This window comes from Astatotilapia calliptera, chromosome 12 (genome assembly GCF_964374335.1).
Source record: "Astatotilapia calliptera chromosome 12, fAstCal68.1, whole genome shotgun sequence".
In the NCBI taxonomy this organism is placed as follows: domain Eukaryota; kingdom Metazoa; phylum Chordata; class Actinopteri; order Cichliformes; family Cichlidae; genus Astatotilapia; species Astatotilapia calliptera.
The window spans coordinates 35,039,507-35,062,221 of record NC_137433.1 but is presented as its reverse complement, the minus strand read 5'-3'; the positions used below and the strand labels follow the sequence as shown (position 1 = coordinate 35,062,221).

General features: G+C 39.9%; 1 protein-coding gene, 1 long non-coding RNA gene and 1 pseudogene across 5 annotated transcripts in view; 1 reads left to right on the top strand and 2 right to left on the bottom strand.

Moving 5' to 3' along the window:
• Positions 1–21,382, top strand: part of sh2d3cb (SH2 domain containing 3Cb) — a 54,779-nt gene extending 33,397 nt beyond the window's left edge. The window contains exons 7-12 of the mRNA XM_026188319.2: positions 15,072–15,532; positions 15,876–15,991; positions 16,499–16,670; positions 18,673–18,784; positions 18,913–19,122; positions 20,267–21,382. Coding sequence (XP_026044104.1) covers positions 15,072–15,532; positions 15,876–15,991; positions 16,499–16,670; positions 18,673–18,784; positions 18,913–19,122; positions 20,267–20,436 — 1,241 coding nt within the window. The 3' untranslated portion in view covers positions 20,437–21,382. The remainder of the gene's footprint in view (positions 1–15,071; positions 15,533–15,875; positions 15,992–16,498; positions 16,671–18,672; positions 18,785–18,912; positions 19,123–20,266) is intronic.
• LOC113034036 (UDP-glucuronosyltransferase 2A2 pseudogene) lies at positions 695–14,026 on the bottom strand (annotated as a pseudogene). 3 transcript variants are annotated; one of them, XR_013912791.1, is made up of 3 exons: positions 13,683–14,026; positions 4,458–4,580; positions 3,618–3,866 (listed from the first exon to the last, which is right to left on the bottom strand). The product of XR_013912791.1 is annotated as a UDP-glucuronosyltransferase 2A2 pseudogene, transcript variant X3 (transcript). The 3 variants fall into 3 exon arrangements; XR_013912790.1 differs by lacking the exons at positions 3,618–3,866; positions 4,458–4,580 and adding an exon at positions 695–2,426 and having other exon boundaries at positions 13,683–13,824; XR_013912789.1 differs by lacking the exons at positions 3,618–3,866; positions 4,458–4,580 and adding an exon at positions 9,850–12,117 and having other exon boundaries at positions 13,683–13,966.
• LOC145432488 (uncharacterized) lies at positions 18,295–20,821 on the bottom strand. The gene is made up of 2 exons (XR_013912795.1): positions 20,688–20,821; positions 18,295–19,499 (listed from the first exon to the last, which is right to left on the bottom strand). It is a non-coding gene; the product is annotated as an uncharacterized LOC145432488 (long non-coding RNA).
• Positions 21,383–22,715: the final 1,333 nt, after the last annotated feature.

Here is a 22,715-nt window from a genome sequence, read left to right as displayed (position 1 = left end):
TATTTTTTTTTTCCTCCAATGTCTCTTGTGGGGCTCTGTAGTTAAATGTAGTTAAGTTAAAAATAAATGTAACAATGGAGACATTGCTGTATATATATTTTTTAAATCAACAAAGTGATCAATAGTGTTCTATGGTAATATGTAATTCAGTGCACCAAAATAGTTGTATTAGATTTCAACTTACTTTATTTTCTATTCCACCACCATTTGAAATAGAGTGGGAAAAATATACCGTACACAGTGAATTTCAGCTACTTGCACACTGTTTCTATATTACTGTCAATATGTTGGTCAGGTTACAGAAGTTTTTTTTATGCACATGAAAAATATCACCATCAAATTCTGTAATATTTCTACAACAATACATATAATAAAATATGTTCTATAGTTGAGCACTGCATGAGGCCAAAATCTTCTTATGTGCTCTTAATGACGGTTTAAACATCATCACCATACGGGTGTAGGAAAATTTAATTATCTCCCTGTTTAACTGTTAGACAATTTTAGGAAATGTGGTGATTCTTAAAGTGTTTACAACAGCAAAATATTCTAAGTCACATGAATTTAAACCCGTAACTAATTTATTGATTTACTTGCCTCATTTTCTAACTTTTTACTGAAAAACACTGAAAATTATATACATTTTAAGTTTTTAAGATTGAAAAAAAAAACAACAACAAAAACACATCTGAAATGTGATTAAACCGAGTTTATTAGACAATTGTGAGATTTGCATTGCTGCGCTGAGCACACACTCAGGTTTGTTGCACTACCAGTACAAATTTATCTCTGTCCTTCTCCTGAATAGAGAACAGATGACAAGCATAAAAATCATCATTCCTTTTTGACTTTGTTTCTGTAAAACTTACACATCAGAAACCTGACTGCTGAAACAAAAATGGTAAATACTAGCAAAATAACTGCCAGCAGAAAGGCTGCCACATCGATCGAGTAGTACTGGATGCTGGACATCTTGTAAGACTCCGTCCTTAAGTGCGCCGCTCCTTTGTGCCGCATGACAAACTCGATCCAGAACATGGCTCGGTCCAGCGGTTTCATAGCCTGATCTCTTTGGATGCTTGACAGCTCCTTCATCTTCTCCCTGTAGGATGGTTGGTAGAGTACCTCCTTTAGCGCCTCCAAGAAGTTTTCTTTGTTCACTGTTGCAATATCAAGGACTTTGGCCACACCTTTTGCTTTCATCCTGAAGAAGTTATCAGCCTGGTCAAACATAAGTGGCAGGCCAACCAGGGGCACACCGTGGTAAACGGCCTCCTGTATCCCATTGGTGCCTCCATGGGCCACAAACACTCTGGTCTTGGGGTGACCCAGGAGGTCATTTTGGGGCAACCAGTCCAAGATTCGCGTGTTATTACCAAGGGTGGATGGTCTTTTGCCTTTGTGCCTCCAAATCACCTTCTGAGGAAGTTCTGCAAAAGCAGCAGCAATGTCTTCAGCGATGTCCTCTGGAAGTTCTTCTACCAGCGTCCCCAGTGTCATCACAATGACACCATGTTCACCTGAGCTCTGCACAAAGTCCTCTAGCTCTTTAGACAGGGGCTTGGAGGGTTTGCACTGAAATCCTGACATGTAGACAATGTTTGGCATTGTGGGTCGAGGGAACTCAAAGGTGAAATCGTTTCTCATCAACCAGATGTCTGCTGACTGAAACAGCTCCATGTAATGTACATCACTGCCAACATGACGATGGACAAATGGTTTGTAGTTTGGTTCTGTGATGTACCAAATTTGAAAACATGTGAAGAAAAAGTAGAGCATATTCTGGACACGCTGAATGAAAGTCATCTTGTCAGTCAGCTCTGTCCCTGGTATGGGGATGTAAGAGAGTGGGGAAGGTGCAATTGCTAGATGGCCTTCACCCTGAATAGTCCATCGGACATTAAAGACAAGTGGAAGACCCAAACGGTGAGCCATAAGAACACCTGTACCAATCGTAGGATCAGTCAGAACCAAATCATATTTGGCATCACGGAGGCTCTGCATCAGGTTGGTATCCTCAAACATGCGTTCCACCATCTCAAGCACTTTCTTATGCATTTCATAAAACTCTTTCACTAAATCATATTCCATTGATAAACGTGTCCAAAGAGAAGCACCTTGTCGACGCATGATTAGTGTTTTCATAACAAATCCCCCAAAACGCTCTTCATCAAATCCGGCCGAGGAATTTATAGTGATGGTCTTGTAGTGAGGGGACTCTGACTTGATGTACCAGGTGTCGTTTGGCCGCACCACTGTGACTTCATGACCTCTGGAGTGAAGCTCTGCGATGATGATATTCATGTTGATCCAGTGACTTCCATCCACAGGGAACACCAAGACTTTCCCTCCATTTACCAACAATGTAGAGCATAGCAGCACTGCAAGTGCCAGCAAGTTCGGATGGCACATCTCTGAAAGAGATTCTGACAAAAATGTCAAGATGTTAGATTATTTCTTAAGCAAATGGTTTGAGTTCAAGAGCTTGTATCACCCTAATAACTAATGACAGATATACCTGAGATAAAGTTTAAGTTGGGAAAATATGGACTGGCCAATATATAAATTTGGAGGTCAGATGTATTTGCCAGGTCTGCTTTGGTTTTGGCTTTTAAGATAAAAACTCAGATTTAAAGGTTAAGTTATAGATGTAGATTATTATCTTAAAGTCATGAGCCTCTTACTCACAGCAGTGAGTATCTCCTACTGTTGATCTCATTATTGATAAGTTAGTGACTTTGCCGCTAAATTTTCATACCTTTTTAACACCGTAGTCACAAAGAAACAGCAAAACAAGAAATAACTTCTGTATGACTAAACAATGATTCCAACAAAAAACGTGAAACTTGTCCTCTTGATTAGTTCATTTCAAATGTTACAATCAGCTAAACCTTTTTGTACTTGATTTGAATTCTAGAGTCAACATTTATATATGTAAACTTCGTTGATTCTTATGAATATTCATGTTAAACATTTAATCTTTTACTTTTTGTTTTTAAATATGACTTTGCTCATTATCTGCAGTAATGTTTTCTTTTAAGAGATAAGTTAAAGTTTGTGTTCCTTCAGTAAATAGAGGCTGACAAGAAGTTTGGGAGCTAGAGACGAGCATGTTGCACAGTAAAGGTGATTGTGGTGTGGAACCCCAGACTGTTCATATGATCTTAATTAAAGTGTAAATATGAGGGGGAAAAAGGCAGAATTCACTGTAACATTTGAAAAAAATAAATTAAATTTAAAAAAAAAATAATGAAATGCGGGTGAATTTGAAAAACTAAAGTGAAACTCTACACAGCAAATCCAGCATGTCCAAATTAACACTGTCGGATTTGATTTCAACACTATTAAAGTGTCTATATGGGTCCACACCAGAGAGTGTTAATTTAACTCTTTTTGGAGAGTTGGTACGTTAACTCTGATTTAGTGTTAAACACCAAATCTGTCTGGAGTTGATAATTTAACACTGGGTGTTAAGAGTTTATATATTAACTCTCAAAGAGTATTTTAGTTTAACTACGTAAGAGTTATCTTCGAATTCATTCTAAAAAGCAGGAATTTTACTGTTCTGAACTTCTAGAAATTTCTTTTGGAAATAAACATTTACTAAAAAGATGCAATGGTTTTTGAAAAACATTTATTCTGAACTGTGCACCACAATTTCAAAACATTTTCTGAAAGATGTAACAGTGTACATGTTCTCACTTTCATTAGAATTTTGTTTATCAAAAGGTCTGACATGGTAAATGCAAATAACAGCATTCTCATCACTTATTTCTTCAATACAATATGCATGTCCTTCATTCATCCCTTTGTGGAACTTCAACGCACTTCTGCTCTCCCCCATATTCCATCTTCACAAGCATATCCTGTGCGGAGATTGAATAAAAATTAGTTGACACTAATTAATGGCACAAATAATCCAGTAAACAATTGCAGCACAGTAAAAAAAAAAAAAAGGAATCCTCTTTGAGCCATTACTTGTGTAAAGTATTTTCCCAAAAGACAAAGACACAGGCAACAGGTAATACTGAACTAAATGTAAAACCTCAACCTTTTTCATTTTTACCTAAACCGTGTGCACAAAACTCTGGAGGGATCTATGCTAACGTAGAATCCAGTCAGGACGTCAGCTACTGCTGTTTGCTCGTTTGTTTGTTTTTTATATGTGCGATCGTTTTCAGGCTTCAAGTAGCACCATTATACCAACATTTCACATTCTAGACATTGTTTTAGGTGTATTTGACCAAAAGTTTGACTGAAAATTCACATGCAAGCTTTTTTTCAAGGCTGTGGTATTTGCCCGCAAACAATACCTTTCAGCTAGCTAAAACAGAATATTATGCTATCAGCGAGCAACATGGCTAATGCCTTTCACACAGCTTTGTCTCAACTCCAAAGAGCCACAGAAGTAAAAGCTCATAATAATAATTGAAACAATATTTGAAAAAATGACTTACCAAGCATGGCAAACAACTCGAATATGTAGAGCAAAATGTTCTGAAACGGCTTCACTTCAGCTTCGATTGGAGCCGTGCTGGGGGCGGAGTCTGTGAATTTACTCTGTTGGTGTCATAGCCCCTCTAGGAGTTCAGAGTTAAGAGGTCAAGAGTTAATGTTTCCATTGTAACACCTCCAGATTTGACATAGAAACACTCATTTTTAACACTCGATTTTAACTACTATCATTTTACACCTCAGAGTTACATTAAAAGAATGTGACTCTGCTTAGAGTAAAATTAACTCTACTTTTGCAAGAAGACTATTAACACCAAAACATTTAACACTTTTGAATTTACTGTGTATGAGATTGTCCTACAAGTCTTCTTTGGTTTCAATAACTAAAAACTTGCATTGATTCAGGTCAATTTAAATAATGTAAGGAAACACCGATAAGCTTCTTTATTTCTTATTAGAAAGTGATGGAAAATTTCTGTTCTTCAGGATAAGACCAGTTTGAACAAATTCTTCAGCTTTCACGTTCTTCCAGTAAAGTGATACAGTCCAATACTTCACTTTACTCACGCATCAAATAAGACGTTAGTGCTTCATGAAAGGTAATCACGTTAAACCTAACCCTTCATAGTTTTTCATATATCGTCAGTGAGAATGTTTAGTAGTTTTTCGTCTGATGATCAAAACCTTAGGAAACAGTTTTAAATAAATACTGCTCGGGGTTGGGGGTCATTGCTGATGATGACTTCGACCTCAAAAGGTTTAAGAGTAAAAACAATAAGAACTTTTAAAATGTTTCATGTAACAAAATGGTAAAGCTGAAACTTGACAAAAATAGTGACTTCAATTATCCCTCAATGAAAAAAGAAAAATTGCATAATAAATAGGTGTCAGATGGAAAACTTTAATAAATCCTGAATATATGTTTTAACTAGTTAGAGAGATACTCCCTACAGCTTATGACAAAATTTGATCCGATTTGTTTGATGGCCCTAATCATGACCTTTTGACCTCCCCCCTCCCCCCCCGGAAGTGTGTAATTTGATCCCCTAAGCGTGACGAATTGCATCCGGAGAAGGGAGGGGGAAACCCCGGAAGCGCGCCACCTGTCCCTAAGCGTGACGAATTGCATCCGGAGAAGGGAGGGGGAACCCCCGGAAGCGCGGCACCTGTTGTTGGGAAAAAAAAGAAAAAAGTTTTTAGAGGGAGGAGAATAAAAGCAGAGAGGAGGAGCACAATTTCTAAGGCACAGACGCAAGATGGATTTCCTTCTGCAGCCCAGCAGCGCTCCTGTGTACTTGGACGGCGAAGAAATCTGCTCTCCCAAAGAAGGCTTTGAATATGACATATTCAAATACAGCATATTTACTATGGAAGGCCTCGATCCGGACCTTATGACCCTACCGGAAATACTCCGGAAGTGTCTAGTCATTTTCAGACCTGATGCGTCATGTTCCCTAAGCATGAGGGGAGGGGTATGGTTGCTGGGGGGAGATCAGAGAGGGTTCCTGAAGCACAGCGGTGACGCAGCAGTTGACTCTGTGCTGTATAGAGAGACAGAGCGGCAGTTAGTTTTCCACAAACTCATAGTTTGAATTCTGTTTCGATATTATGACAATTTTCTCTGTATTTCTTTTTTTTTTTTTTTACAATAGCGGATGTAATTTTACTTTCTTAAGCTGCACCGGCGTTTGTAATGGGAATAAAGAGTGACTTCCTGTAGAGAACCGTTTCTTTCAATAGTATTTTATTTTCCTATAATACAGACGCAGTAAAAAAACCTTTAAGATACGCCATAGCTTGTGATGAAAATAAGAACTTTCTATCCGCTTGTAACCTACAGGCTGCCTATGTGTAAAAATGAATAAATATCCCTTAGTGAATACTACTTTTCCCTTTGAGAGTCCTTTTTACAAGAGACTGAAAAACAAACCATAATAGCCGTGACAGGAGCTCTTGTTACACACACACACACACACACACACACACACACACACACACACACACACACACACACACACACACACACACACACCGCGGGTCAAGGAGGAATGAGACAGCAGATATCAGTTTTTTCTCAATGCTTATAACCTATAACGCGTCCTCCAAAAAATTATTATTATTATTAAAACATCTATATGAGGTAGCTTTTGCGCAGCCTGCTCCTTGGTAGAGTTTTTTTCTTCATTACTTTTACAATGGGTTTTCTCAATAGACAGAAAATGATGACGCTGAGGAGTCAACAGCCGATATTATCATTGCTTGTAACCCGGTAAATAATTTCGTACATCTCCCCATAAAATAAGCCTTAGTGGAAAAAAGCTCATATTCGAATAAGTTTATTCCCCTCTGTGAGAAAGAGTTTTTTTTCTCAGAGTCAACCATGAGGCGAGTTTTGTCAACAGGAGGCGAGCAAGAACAACTGTTCTGTTTACATTATACGTGCTTTAGAAGACATAGCATACCACAGGTCTGCTCAGCAACATTTCGACTTTGGCTTGTTTTTTCTGGTTAACGTTAATTACGTAATTTAGAATTAAAGTTTAGTGTTCTTAGCATTTAGGATGGCCGTGGCGAGTAACTCGAGTGCTGTAAACATTTCATGAAACCTCATCAAAAGTTATCTGAGTTGGAAGGGTGGCTGTTAATAAGCCATTCTTAAGGAAGGAGAACAGAGAAAAATAAGGCTGAGGTGTGCCAAATTACACAAGAAATTGACTGGAAAAAGAAATCAGCTGTAATATGTCTTATGGAGTAATGAATCCAAATTTGAAATATGCATGGAAGAGGTCCGAAGAGAGATACAACAGTGAATGTCTATAGCCGTCTTTAACACAGCGTGGATACTCTACCGTGCTTTGAGGCTGGATTTCAGCCAGTGTTGTTGGAGCTCTTATCCAAATTAATCAAATTATGAATGTAGAAAAGTTCCACCAGATTTTGATCGACCATGTAATACCACGTAGTGTCTGATTGGCTTCAACTTCATTTTTCAGTACGACAATGATCGCAAACATACTGCCAATGTAGTCAAAGTATGCCTGGATGAAACAACGCATCAGTCATGGATTGATCTCTCCAGGGTTCGAACCTCAAGATAATCGAAGCGGTGTGGGATCATCTTGACAGAAAACAAAACAAAAGGCAGCCAGCATCCAAAGAAGAGTCTCGGATGTCTTTCAAGAAGCCTGCAGAACTAAGAAATTACAAGAAAGCTTACCTATTAGAGTTTAAGCTGTGTTGAAGAATGAAAGGCAGCTTTAACTGAACAAAAGGGGAAAAAAATCCCACATTGACAGCTAACTCAAGAGACAAAAAGCATTAGAACTCAAGTCATTACCTTACTTAAGGATAAATAAGTTAATTAATTACATTAATGCATAAGCAGAAAATAACCTACAGTAACTGCTTTGCGATATGGAAGTGCAAAAGACAACTGAAAGGGAGGATAGTTTCTATATATGTGGTTTCTATTAAGGGACAGAGGAACGATAAGAAACGATAAGAAATCAAGGACAAGGAGTGTGGTGTAGATAAGTGAGGAAATCCGATCATTACTACAAATTTAGTTGAAATTTAAATATTTTAACTATGGTGTGTGAGGTGGGCCCCTGGGTGCCTCCTGTGAGGGCTGTCTGTTTTCCACATTCTGCAACGGTAAAATACGACTTAGAGGCGGATATTTGTTTTACTTTATGGGCAACAGTTGTTGATCCTAAATGCTAAGAACACTAAACTTTAATTCTAAATTACGTAATTAACGTTAACCAGAAAAAACAAGCCAAAGTCGAAATGTTGCTGAGCTGACCTGTGGTATGCTATGTCTTCTAAAGCACGTATAATGTAAACAGAACAGTTGTTTTTGCTCGCCTCCTGTTGACAAAACTCGCCTCATGGTTGACTCTGAGAAAAAAAACTCTTTCTCACAGAGGGGAATAAACTTATTCGAATATGAGCTTTTTTCCACTAAGGCTTATTTTATGGGGAGATGTACGAAATTATTTACCGGGTTACAAGCAATGATAATATCGGCTGTTGACTCCTCAGCGTCATCATTTTCTGTCTATTGAGAAAACCCATTGTAAAAGTAATGAAGAAAAAAACTCTACCAAGGAGCAGGCTGCGCAAAAGCTACCTCATATAGATGTTTTAATAATAATAATAATTTTTTGGAGGACGCGTTATAGGTTATAAGCATTGAGAAAAAACTGATATCTGCTGTCTCATTCCTCCTTGACCCGCGGTGTGTGTGTGTGTGTGTGTGTGTGTGTGTGTGTGTGTGTGTGTGTGTGTGTGTGTGAAACAAGAGCTCCTGTCACGGCTATTATGGTTTGTTTTTCAGTCTCTTGTAAAAAGGACTCTCAAAGGGAAAAGTAGTATTCACTAAGGGATATTTATTCATTTTTACACATAGGCAGCCTGTAGGTTACAAGCGGATAGAAAGTTCTTATTTTCATCACAAGCTATGGCGTATCTTAAAGGTTTTTTTACTGCGTCTGTATTATAGGAAAATAAAATACTATTGAAAGAAACGGTTCTCTACAGGAAGTCACTCTTTATTCCCATTACAAACGCCGGTGCAGCTTAAGAAAGTAAAATTACATCCGCTATTGTAAAAAAAAAAAAAAAAAGAAATACAGAGAAAATTGTCATAATATCGAAACGGAATTCAAACTATGAGTTTGTGGAAAACTAACTGCCGCTCTGTCTCTCTATACAGCACAGAGTCAACTGCTGCGTCACCGCTGTGCTTCAGGAACCCTCTCTGATCTCCCCCCAGCAACCATACCCCTCCCCTCATGCTTAGGGAACATGACGCATCAGGTCTGAAAATGACTAGACACTTCCGGAGTATTTCCGGTAGGGTCATAAGGTCCGGATCGAGGCCTTCCATAGTAAATATGCTGTATTTGAATATGTCATATTCAAAGCCTTCTTTGGGAGAGCAGATTTCTTCGCCGTCCAAGTACACAGGAGCGCTGCTGGGCTGCAGAAGGAAATCCATCTTGCGTCTGTGCCTTAGAAATTGTGCTCCTCCTCTCTGCTTTTATTCTCCTCCCTCTAAAAACTTTTTTCTTTTTTTTCCCAACAACAGGTGCCGCGCTTCCGGGGGTTCCCCCTCCCTTCTCCGGATGCAATTCGTCACGCTTAGGGGATCAAATTACACACTTCCGGGGGGGGGGGGGGGGGGAGGTCAAAGGGTCATGATTAGGGCCATCAATCAAATCGGATCAAATTTTGTCATAAGCTGTAGGGAGTATCTCTCTCTAGTTAAATGTAGTCATGTTATTAAATTTAACAATGAAGACATTTCTGTATTTATTTTTTGTTAAAACAGCAAAGTGATGAATAGTGATCCATAGTTAAAATATAATAAAGTGCGTGTATCAAGTTGTATCAGATTTCAAATTACTTTATTTTGTATTCCAACAACGTTTAGTGGGAAAATATACAGTACATAGTGAACTTCAGCTACTTGCACACTGGTTCTATATTACTGTGAATAAGTTGGTCAGGATACATAAGTTTTAGTAATAAATTTAAAAAATATCACCATAAAATTCTGTGAAATTTCTACAAAAATACATATAAAAAATATATATTCTATTGTTGAGCACTGCATGAGGCCAAACTCTTCTTATGTGCTCTTAATAAAGGATTAGGCATCATCACCATACGACAGTCAGAAACATTTAATTGTGTCCCTGTTTAACGGTTAGACAATTGTAGGAAATGTGGTGATTCTTAAAGTGTTTAAACAGCAGACTATTCCAAATCAAATGAATATAAACCCATAACTGATTCATTGATTTGCTTGCTTCATTTACTAACTTTTCCCTGAACAACACTATAATAATAATTTCTATTTTAAGTTTTTAAGATACTGACAAATAAGCAAAAATACATCTGAAATATGGCTAGACCGAGGTCATTAGAAAATGTGAGGTTTGTATAGCTGAATTGAGCTGCACACACACTCAGGTTTGTTACACTACCAGTACAAATTTATCTCTGTCCTTCTTCTGAATAGAGAACAGACGACAAGCATACAAATTTTGCAACACAATCATCATTCCTTTTTGACTTTGTTTCTGTAAAATAACTTACGCAATAGAAACTTGACTGCTGAAATAAAAATGGTAAATACTAGCAGAATAACTGTCAGCAGAAAGGCTGCCACATCGATCGAGTAGTACTGGATGCTGGACATCTTGTAAGACTCCGTCCTTAAGTGCGCCGCTCCTTTGTGCCGCATGACAAACTCAATCCAGAACATGGCTCGGTCCAGCGGTTTCATAGGCTGATCTCTTTGGATGCTTGACAGCTTCTTCATTTTCTCCCTGTAGGATGGTTGGTAGAGTACCTCCTTTAGCGCCTCCAAGAAGTTTTCTTTGTTCACTGTTGCAATATCAAGGACTTTGGCCACACCTCTTGCTTTCATCCTGAAGAAGTTATCAGCCTGGTCAAACATAAGTGGCAGGCCAACCAGGGGCACACCGTGGTAAACGGCCTCCTGTATCCCATTGGTGCCTCCATGGGCCACAAACACTCTGGTCTTGGGGTGACCCAGGAGGTCATTTTGGGGCAACCAGTCCAAGATTCGCGTGTTATTACCAAGGGTGGATGGTCTTTTGCCTTTGTGCCTCCAAATCACCTTCTGAGGAAGTTCTGCAAAAGCAGCAGCAATGTCTTCAGCGATGTCCTCTGGAAGTTTTTCCACCACAGACCCCAGTGTCATCACAATGACACCATGTTCACCTGAGCTCTGCACAAAGTCCTCTAGCTCTTTAGACAGGGGCTTGGAGGGTTTGCACTGAAATCCTGACATGTAGACAACGTTTGGCATTGAGGGTCGAGGGAACTCAAAGGTGAAATCGTTTCTCATCAACCAGATGTCTGCTGACTGAAACAGCTCCATGTAATGTACATCACTGCCAAAATGACGATGGACAAATGGTTTGTAGTTTGGTTCTGTCATATACCAATTTTGTAAAGTTAAGAAGAAAAAGTAGAGCATATTCTGGACACGCTGAATGAAAGTCATCTTGTCAGTCAGCTCTGTCCCTGGTATGGGAATGTAAGAGAGTGGAGAAGGTGCAATTGCAAAATGGCCTTCACCCTGAATAGTCCATCGGACATTAAAGACAAGTGGAAGACCCAAACGATGAGCCATAAGAACACCTGTACCAATTGCAGGATCAGTCAGAACCAAATCATATTTGGCATCACGGAGGCTCTGCATCAGCTTGGTATCCTCAAACATTCCCTCCACCATCTCAAGCACTTTGACATGCATTTGATACAACTGTTTCACTAAGTCATGCTCCATTGATAATCGAGTCCACAGTGAAGCACCTTGGCGACGCATGATTAGTGTTTCCATTACAAATGCCTCAAAGTGCTCTTTGTTAAAACCATTCGAGAACTTTATAGTGATGGTCTTGTAGTGGGGGGACTCTGACTTGATGTACCAGGTGTCGTTTGGCCGCACCACTGTGACTTCATGACCTCTGGAGTGAAGCTCTGCGATGATGATATTCATGTTGATCCAGTGACTTCCATCCACAGGGAACACCAAGACTTTCCCTCCATTTACCAACAATGTAGAGCATAGCAGCACTGCAAGTGCCAGGAAGTTCGGATGGCACATCTCTGAAAGAGATTCTGACAGAGATGTCAAGATGTTAAATCTCTCCTTCTGTTTAGTAAGGGCCTTGAGTTTAAGGGTTTCTATGAACTTAAAAACAAAGAAAAATTATTAAAAAAATTCCTTCCTGCATACACACTGGAAGATATTGGCAGTGATGTAGTGACTCCAGATCAAGAAATGACAATGGATTTCTGCAACTTGCAATGATGACAACCAAAACGTAAGTTATGAATGTTTAAGAACACATTAGATGCTATCTAGTGATTCTTATTAAACATAAGAATGACAGTTAAATCCAAGAGGCCAATTTATTTTCCTGATTAGAAGTCGGGATGTATTTAAAAAGCTAACTTCTGAGCCTTGTAATTTCACTTTGGGAATGTGGCATTGTAAAATACTTTGGTATTTTATAATGTACATCATTAGTGATCTAGATTACTAATCTGAGTAAATAATATAACTCAGTCATTTCAGTTTATGTTTGACAGCAAAGGTTGCCGTATAGCTAAAACCACCCTGATTCACACCACCACCAGTCTTTCTACAAAAGATTTCCAGTTGTTTTTCACTAAGCTGAGGCACCCCACTTTAATACTTGCATAGCTTCCAGATTTTCTGCAGCTCACTGGTTCAACTGCAGTGTGAAAATTCCTGCCTCTAAATCTCAGGAGGTTTAAAAGCAGGCAACAAAGCTGTTTGCTGTTTTTTGTTCCCTGTTTCACAGCTGCCAGCATTAGTGGGTATGAAATTATAAAGCAATTATAAAGCAACAATTATAAATATTGTAAAAGCTGCCATTGTTTAATGTTAAATGTTAAATGGACTGTATTTGTATAGCGCTTTACTTGGTCTCTAAGGACCCCAAAGCACTTTACACTACATTCAGTCATCCACCCACACATTCACACACTGGTGATTGCAAGCTACATTGTAGCCACAGCCACCCTTGGGCGCACTGACAGAGGCGAGGCTGCCGGACACTGGCGCCACCGGGCCCTCTGACCACCACCAGTCAAAAGACCTTTTGTGCTTGCAAGACTTAACATTTTTTCCTTAGTTCCGAATTTAAAATAATCAAAACAAAACTTTATAAGAAAAATCTTTCTGTTTTGCATCAAAAAAAGTAACTCCATGTTCTCTCTGTATTTAATTTGAGAAAGTCTGAACTTGTGTGACCTTTGAAGCTTCCTTCTTTTTTTCGAAAGGAAACAAATTTCCAAGCTGAAATGCATCCGATTCCAAAACAATTCATTCTTTTTCTTGCTTTTGTTCCTTGTGATCAGAACAAACTATGACTGTGAATGAGGATGGTTTATATAGTGAGATTCCTCCATGCAATCATAAAGCTCAGCCTTGTTATTGTTGAGAGGAGACATCTGGGAAATATTCTGTTCCTCTGTGAGAATCCATATGCTACTACTTAGCTGGTCGGTCATGCATATTTCAGAACAGAACTCGCAGCGTAACTACACAAAGAAATGCTCTAAAACAGCATTAAAGGTATTTGGGGTTTACATTAAAATGCCATTTTATCTTCTAAAACTCTTGCTGATCTTGGGTTTTTGATCTAAGTACTTACCTAGAGCGTCCCTGTAAAAAGATCTCACGTTTCAACCAGAGCCTGTTGGTTGTGTGTCCAGCCTGCTTCACCGGTCTCTGAGTGAATGACTGCCATCGGGCTCTGACGAGCAAAATACCTCTGACCGCATTGGCTCTAAGGTAGCAGGAGTAAGGTTCAGAGCCTTTTGTAGTTTTCAGCAGCAAGGTGTGTTGTATAAGAGAAAACTGGATCAAATGTTGTGAACTCTGATCTATAGATGTAGTAGATAATACTGTTGCTACAGGTTACTATAGACAAAGACAAGTGTATCTGAAATGAATGAATGGTTTTGGGTGAAGACATTTGAGGATAAAATGGAAGTAATTGAAAAATTGAAGGCAACATAGAAATAAACTGTTGTAATTGAGTGTGATGTAAGTAGAAGGTTATTGGCGTGCATTAATCAAACAGTGTGTTCAAATAGTGAGTTCATCTACATGAACTTCATTACCTCGCCCTCTGACTTAAAAAAGTGAACGTGTTGTTTCACAAGACAAATAAATTGCACATTAAAGCAAATAGCAGGCCATGAGTTAATGATCAGGAAAAAAACATTAACAAGAAAAAATTCCCAAGTAAAGCTGCAATAGAGTTCGAAAGAGTTAATGCAAGTCTTCAAAAGATACATTATACTGTAGGTGTGTCCTATTAATTGACTAATTAATTAAATGATTCACATGATTCTACTGGATGTCCTCACACGGTAGATTAATTGCAGTCAGAGACAACAATTAAAGATAAAAAGGAATCTACATTTCTGTTTATTAAAAAACAAATTGAGCAGCGCCGCTTGATATTAACTGACATGACTGAGTGAAGTCAAAGAAACCAAGACGGTGAATAAACTAAATGACATGAAAGTAAAGATCCAAATCGGGGAGAGAAATATCATGGCACCAGTAAACTCAGTCTAGACAATAATGAAGGCAGAAATAAACTGACAGAAAGGAAGTGAAAATGCAGAAAGCAAAAAAGAAATTATCCTTCAAAATAAAGCAGGAACTAAACTGGAAAAGGGAAACACCAAGACACAGACTAAGGTGAAAATAAGAGGCGCACAAAGTTTAACATTAATTAACTATGAGTCAACCCAAAAGCCATGATGGTATAATATTCCTCTCTGCCTTAGAGCCCTAAAATAATTGTCCAAAACTATTAACCACAGTGATCAGCTATACTGATGATATTTCTATCAGTATATTTCATTGTCATGGGTTCATTAGTCTATAATAATCATCCACATAGAATGTGCCACTTCCTCTTATTATGTATCTCAAGTAGTGTCCGAAATGTATATATTTATTCTGCTTTATTCGGATAAATATTTGTAAACATCTTTTTCCTAATTTTCCCTCCCTTCTTCTTCAGCCCCCACATCCAGAACTCCGTCCAGCAGCCGGACTCCCACTGTGACTCCGTCCCTGCCGAGGCGCTCGGACACCGTCCAACCTCTGCCCTCTCCCAGCAGCACTCTACAGAGACAGCATCTTGACAGACCCCAACCTCACCACACCCAGGTCTCTCCCTCCTCTCATGCAGACGGGAGCTGCTACACAGAGCTGTACCCTGGTCCTCAGAGCTATGTGGAGAGGCTGCAGGCAGAAGAGGGGTCAGCGGGAGTCGACCCACTGAGGGCCGAGGATGGGAATGTGTACTTTTCGCCTGTGGTGGAGACGGTCTCCTGTTTCAAACCCAGCAGGTACCAGTCACCACTGATGGGAAAAGAGAATAAGCCTCTAGAAGTGGGCGTCCTGCGGAGGGTGAAGGAGCTTCTGGTGGAGGTCGATCCCAGGACAATGGCCAAACACATCACTAAGGCTGACTGCATGGTACTGTTTATAGCTGCTCTAATCAATATTTGTAAAGTAATAGGGACTTTTTTAAGGATGGACTGCAGCTCTGCAGAAAGGTTTAGGGATTTCTTTATTTTAGTCTGAACGCAGTGGCAACTATGCTGAAGGAAATCTAGGGCTAGCCATGCGTTAGTGATAACAGGTAAACTATGGGGTATTTGTTTGAATGCAAATTCTAAACCATTTCTAAATCAAAGTGTTATTGATGTGTGAAAACATGCAGATGTTTCAGGAGATTTTAAAGTGTATTTTCCTGCTCATCCTGTTTCCGCTAACTGAAATCTAATGCAGCAGTTCTTACATCTGTGTGTGTTCCTAGGTGGCCAGAATTCTGGAGGTCACGCCAGAGGTGCAAAGAATGATGGGCGTTACCTCCGGGATGGAGCTGCTCACGCTGCCACATGGACAACAGTTAAGACTAGACCTGCTGGAGAGGTGAATACTGTTCAACCAGTTCAGCTGTTCATTAGCGTGATAGAACGGTGTATATCTGACATGAGCCTTATTAGACTTTTGTCCACCAAGTTGGTTTTTAGTTATCTGCAAATTTATCTACTATCAAATGTTTTTACAAACTGGAACCATAAACTATAATGCTGCTAATTAAGTTAGTAGACTAGACTAGAGAGACCAACCTGGCTTTGTTACCAGGCTATAAGACTTTCTGCTGTTAAGTGGGGCATTTATACACAGGAGTGTCACAACAGCAATGACATGGTGTGTTATTCCTAATTTATTCATAGTAATTTATAATTCTTTCCATCTTTTTTTTAGCCTTCTTTTAACTACGTGATTTATTTAGTCATATGTCTGCTTTCCCTTTCAATGTTGTCTCCCTATTCCTGCTGTTGGAAGTCTTGTTCTGACTTTAAGGACCTCTTTAAGCAAAGTGTGATCACTGTGTGGGCTGACATGACCTGATATAACATAACATTCCTGCAGGTTTCAAACCATGTCGATTATGTTGGCTGTGCACGTGTTGGGCTGCACGGGGACGACTGAAGAACGAGCCTGCCTGCTTCACAAAATCATCCAAATCGCTGCTGAGCTCAAGAGCACAATGGGCAATATGTTTGGCTTCGCTGCAGTCATGAGAGCCTTGGAGCTTCCGCAGGTAAACATGCACTGCACGGAGCTTTGGTTATTTGTGTTCATGGAGATAGGGGAAGCACGCAGGAAACAGCCGGAAGAGCAAGGGATGTGTAACAAAGGTTGCCCGGGGTAAAGTTAAACCAGGGTATAGGTAAGAGATTAACAAATATTGACTTAATGGAACAGCGTAGTACAACAAACATGAGGCTGTAACCCCTTGCCTACTGTGTATACTGATAAGGGCGCAATCATGGCTCAAAGAGTTGGCAGTTCGTCTTGTAACCGGAAGGTTGCCGGTTCAATTCAATTCAATTCAATTTTATTTATATAGCGCCAAATCACAACAAAAGTCGCCTCAAGGCGCTTCATAGATACAGAGAAAAACCCAACAATCATATGACCCCCTATGAGCAAGCACTTTGGCGACAGTGGGAAGGAAAAACTCCCTTTTAACAGGAAGAAACCTCCGGCAGAACCAGGCTCAGGGAGGGGCGGGGCCATCTGCTGCGACCGGTTGGGGTGAGAGAAGGAAGACAGGATAAAAGACATGCTGTGGAAGAGAGACAGAGATTAATAACTCAGTGTAACTAAGGGAGGATTCAGGGTCACCTGGTCCAGCCCTAACTATGCTTTAGCAAAAAGGAAAGTTTTAAGCCTGATCTTGAAAGCAGAGCTAGTGTCTGTCTCCCGAATCCAAACTGGAAGCTGGTTCCACAGAAGAGGGGCCTGAAAACTGAAGGCTCTGCCTCCCATTCTACTTGTAAATACTCTAGGAACAACAAGTAGGCCTGCAGAGCGAGAGCGAAGTGCTCTAATAGGGTGATATGGTACTACAAGGTCATTAAGATAAGATGGGGCCTGATTATTTAAGACCTTGTATGTGAGGAGCAGGATTTTGAATTCAATTCTGGATTTAACAGGAAGCCAATGAAGGGAAGCTAAAACAGGAGAAATATGCTCTCTCTTTCTAGTCCCTGTCAGGACTCTTGCTGCAGCATTTTGGATTAGCTGAAGGCTTTTCAGCGAGTTTTTTGGACATCCTGATAATAATGAATTACAGTAGTCCAGCCTGGAAGTAATAAATGCATGAACTAGTTTTTCAGCGTCACTCTGAGACAGGATATTTCTAACTTTAGAGATGTTGCGCAAATGGAAGACCGCAGTCTTACATATTTGTTTAATATGTGACTGTCCGAGCCCCGGGCCTTGGGCAAGACACTTCACCTACCGCCTACTGGTGATGGCCAGAGGGGCCGATGGCGCAATATGGCAGCCTCGCTTCTGTCAGTCTGCCCCAGGGCAGCCGTGGCTACAACTGTAGCTTGCCACCACCAGTGTGTGAATGTGAGAGTGAATGAATAGTGGAATTGTACAGCGCTTTGAGGGCCCCAAAAAGTGCTATATAAATGCAATCCATTATTATTATTATTATTATTATTATTATTATTATCACCTTTAGTGAAGATGCTTAATTTCAGGAATAGCTAAGAGGCCCACTGATATTTAATGTTATCGCTTACATGATTTAGCCTTCGGCCTTCTTTTGGGTTTCCCTGCCTCAAGGTGTCAGGCTGTAAAATGTCACAATTCTGATATCAGGGTGCTTCATCACATCCTCAAACAAAAGGTGCAAAGTCATTTATTGATAACTTATTAACCTTTCAGTGATTTTATTAACTCAAATGCAGAAAAGTTTCTTCATTTTATATTTTTTCTTAGTTATTGTTAATATATATTTTTAACTTGGCCTGTCTTTTCTGGCAAAGTTTCTGTATATATTCAAAACTGTCTTTACATAAAAAAAAGACATCACCTCTGAATATTTTTAGGAATCATATACATCTCAACTATATTTTCAGACTGAAAAAAATAAAGACAGGGACAATTTCTATAAGATTAGCTGTCAAACAATTGTGGGTTCAGCTGTGCAGGTAATACAAATAGTAAGACAAATCGAATAAAACAAATATATACAAAACGAGAGGAAGGCACAAAAGCAATAGTGTTGTTCTTCGGTCTTTCAGGTGTCCCGTCTGCAGGAGACTTGGATGGCGTTACGGCAGCGGCACACAGAAGGTGCCATTCTCTATGAAAAAACTCTCAGGCCATTTATGAAGAGCCTGAACGATGGAAGAGGTAGAGCGTCTCCTGAACTCGACACCACATGATAAAAGCATGGAGAAACAATTCCTGCTCATATCTTGGTGCTACACCATTGTTTCCACAACAAACATGATCTCTGTATCTGTCTTTCAACTCTCCAGAAAGCTGTCCGCTGTCCAACACCACTTTCCCCCACGTCCTCCCTCTTCTGACTCTGATGGAGAAGAATGCAGTGGTGGGTGAGGAGGGGACAGAACTATGGGAGACGGTGGAAGTTGGGGTGGAAGTGGTCATGTTCCACCTCGGGGCGGCGAGAACCATTGCCCAGCTAGGGGGCATCTACCGCTCTAACGCTGAGAGCAAATTACAAGGTGAGAGACGAAAACAAAATGCAGTATGTCTGCTTTATAACATTAGCAAATTAAATACAAGCCTTTAGAAAATTTAAACACGAAAGACCACAGGGATCCGTCTTGGGACCTGCTGTATTTACTCTCCACACAGTTGCCATTCCACTGCAGGAACACGGATCGCATGTTAGGTGCTGCAGCTTACTGCTGTTCTTCATGTTGTTTCCAATGTGCTTTCACGTTTTCCCCTTTCTTTTTTTAAATACTGCTTTCCTCAAGTTCTAGCAGAAAAGTAGCCTAGCATTTCTTAGCAGCCACTTAAGCGTTGGTAGACTAGAGCATGTATTTTTTTTCAATCTGGAAAAAGTCCAACACACTGGTTCCAACCAGGTGGCAACCTGCAATAAAATATAATAAAGTCAGATTGAGGCATGCATGAAATGCATGCAAGTCAAACTACATTTGAAACCTTTTATTGAAGAGACTGGTACATGCTGCAGCATTAAATAATCTGATTATAAAAAATAATTAGGAAAAGTGTTTTAATTTCCTAAATCCCATTCTAAGGTCATTCTTGAGCTGATGGTTTATTTTAAGTTGAAGTTTATATTATTATCAATCAGTAAGAAATAGCTTCACGACTGGTAGGCCAAATGAACAACCCAAGGCTGTATAGTGAACTGCAAGAACTTCCTCTTTCACTTCCTGTAAATAAACTCTTCCTTTCTTCTTCTGCTCCTGATGGGGTCTTCATCCATCAGGAGCACCCTATTCCCTATGGGTATGATGTCATGTCACCTCTTGTCACGCCAACCGCAGGTCTCACTTCCATGTAATAAAACTTCTCTTTGCTCTGGCTTCTGTCACACATCACCCCTCGTGCTCATCCACACTCCCTCCACCCTGGCTTCACTCTCTTCTTCACCTTTCTTGTGCACTTTATGTCTATTCTGATAGTTGACCTCTGATATTTAAACTCTACCTTCATTACCTCTGCTCCTTGCAGCTTCCCTGTCCATCCCTCTTATTCACACACATATATTCTGTTCTTGTTCATGTTTGAGACCGGTCCAGTTACAGGGACCTCTGTGGTAGAAATGGTAGTCTCCGGTTCCTTTCTACACTCCTGTGCTGCTAATAATGTTAAACTGATGTGATGTTGCAGGTTTCGGGGAGCAGGCCGAAGTCCTGGAGCTTTTCCTGACTGATTTCCAGATGCGGCTGCTGTGGGGGAGCCGGGGGGCCGAGGAGCAACAGGCTCTGCGATACTCTAAGTTTGACCAGGTGCTCACCGCCCTGTCCAACAAGCTCGAGCCACCCATCAGACGACACTGACCCCAGCACTGTTTTTAGAGGCCTTGTTTATGAGCTCATGCCTACATACATGGACAATTACTGTGTTGGACACTGAGAAGCTCCTCCACTGAAAGCTCATTAAAAGGGAAAGCGCTGTGATCTTTCAAACAAGGAGGCTTCCTAAGCGTGTAGACACCAGAACGAAGCAGTGCACCCACTTAGTTCAAATCTGTCACATGTAGCAGACCGGGATACTTGAAGAGTGAGACTGAAATTTTATAAATGCTTACCTTCCCATACCAGCACTTTTCCAGTTTCTTTTGAAGCTAAACTGATGTAACTCAAGGTTGAGGAACTTTGTCTGAAAGCTTCAGCAGAATGACGACAGTTTGTGAAAGAAACCACTAAATGCTTTGATGGAGTCTCCAGAGAGTGTTTTTATTTTTGACTGAGGACTTGCACTCCTTCAACAACGTCACAGATCAACATTGTCCTGTGTTAGTTTACCTAACAAAGGACTGCATGTACTCCACAGTGGCACAGGGCGACATGATTTGGAAGTGTAAATATTTGGTGCCCTTTAGGTTACCGAGGCTGTGCCTCAGTCTGATAGGCTCATGTTTGTAAATGTTTAAATCTCCCTAAAGGCTGGACCTTAGCTAAATCCACAAACATATGTCACATTGTAGAATGTAATAACAGAATAACTGTACATCTGTATTTCAGTTTTTGTTTAGTTTTTTGTATCTTTTCAGTAATTAGGATTTTATAATTTGAAGAGATTATTAAATGTAACCTGGGGTCAGTTCGTGTTTCCTCTTTGTTTCTTTTTCTTTTTATTATACCGATGTCACTTTTAATGTAAGGGGAGTGAACTGATCCTAACTGCACGAGTACGGCACACAGGTGCAGATCATTTTTGTAATCTTAAACAGTTTTACTTTTTATTTATCAAAAAGTGTAAATAAACATTTATTTCACTGGAGGTTGTTTTATTGAATAAAAACAGTCATGCTTGTGAGCTAGCTGGCAACTCGAGCCGCGCTGCAGCATACACACTAACATGCCTCACTTTCCCCGGGCCATATAACAAAGCCAACCTCTACTTTTTGTGGTCTATTTAGCTGTAAATTTCCCCTCTCTGCCTTTGACATGTCGGTGCTGAAGCTTTTCTAAATCACTGCCCTACTGTTTCAACGCTTCCACCATTAAAACTTTTACCTACAGGCTTGAGGGGGTTACCGATCACTCCCCAATGTCAGTCTGTGTGTGGCATATTTCTGTGGAGTGATGAACTTGAACATGCCAAACTCTTCCTGTATTCTTCTACTGTGGTGAATTTACATTTCAAAGTGAATCACCTGCTTCTAAACTCAGTTACAATCAGGAAAATGAAATTAACAAAACCACTTCAGATTTTTGACACTCATTAGTTAAACTGCAGGAAAAGACATAAAGACCTGGATGACCTGTAACTTTGCGATTCTAAATTCAGATAAAACTGAGGCTATTGTAATAGGACCTAAAGTCTAATATGATGAGAAATATGATATCTTACTCTGGATGGCATTACCTTGGCCTCCAGTAACACTGTGAGGAACCTTGGAATATGTAGGACTACTTACTACCATTTGCTCAATATCTCTAAAATACCTGTTTACTTGTAAACTTGTTATTAATTTCTGGCTCTCTTCCCAAGCATGCCTTTTGTCCTGTCTTCCTCCCCTCACCTCAATCGGTCACTGCAGATGACCCCGCCCCTCCCTGAGCCTGGTTCTGCCGGAGGTTTCTTCCTGTTAAAAGGGAGTTTTTCCTTCCCACTGTCGCTAAAGTGCTTGCTCATAGGGGGTCATATGATTGTTGGGGGTTTTCTCTGTATGTATTGTAGGGACTACCTTCCAATATAAAGTGCCTTGAGGCGACTGTTGTTGTGATTTGGCGCTGTATAAATAAAATTGAATTGAATTGAATTAAAAATTCATGATTTTTCTTTTAGGGTAACATGTACATGAGTACAAAAAATATACAAACAAATCATGGAAATGCATCATTAAAAATGTGTCTGTGCCAAAACCCATATATATAAACCCAGGTAGAGAACACTGAACAAAAAGGTCAAGTTTTAAGTGAAGATTCTAAATCTAAAAACTTAAGCAAGGGGATCAACAGAATAAATTAAAAGAGCTGCAGAAGACGGAACAGAAACGTGTAGAGATAACGCATCACAAGAGAATGACAGGTCTATTTTTTACACTGTGAGCTGAACAGGGATGGGAAACAGGAGACAGCTGGAAGCAATGAAGACAATCAGTCAAAAA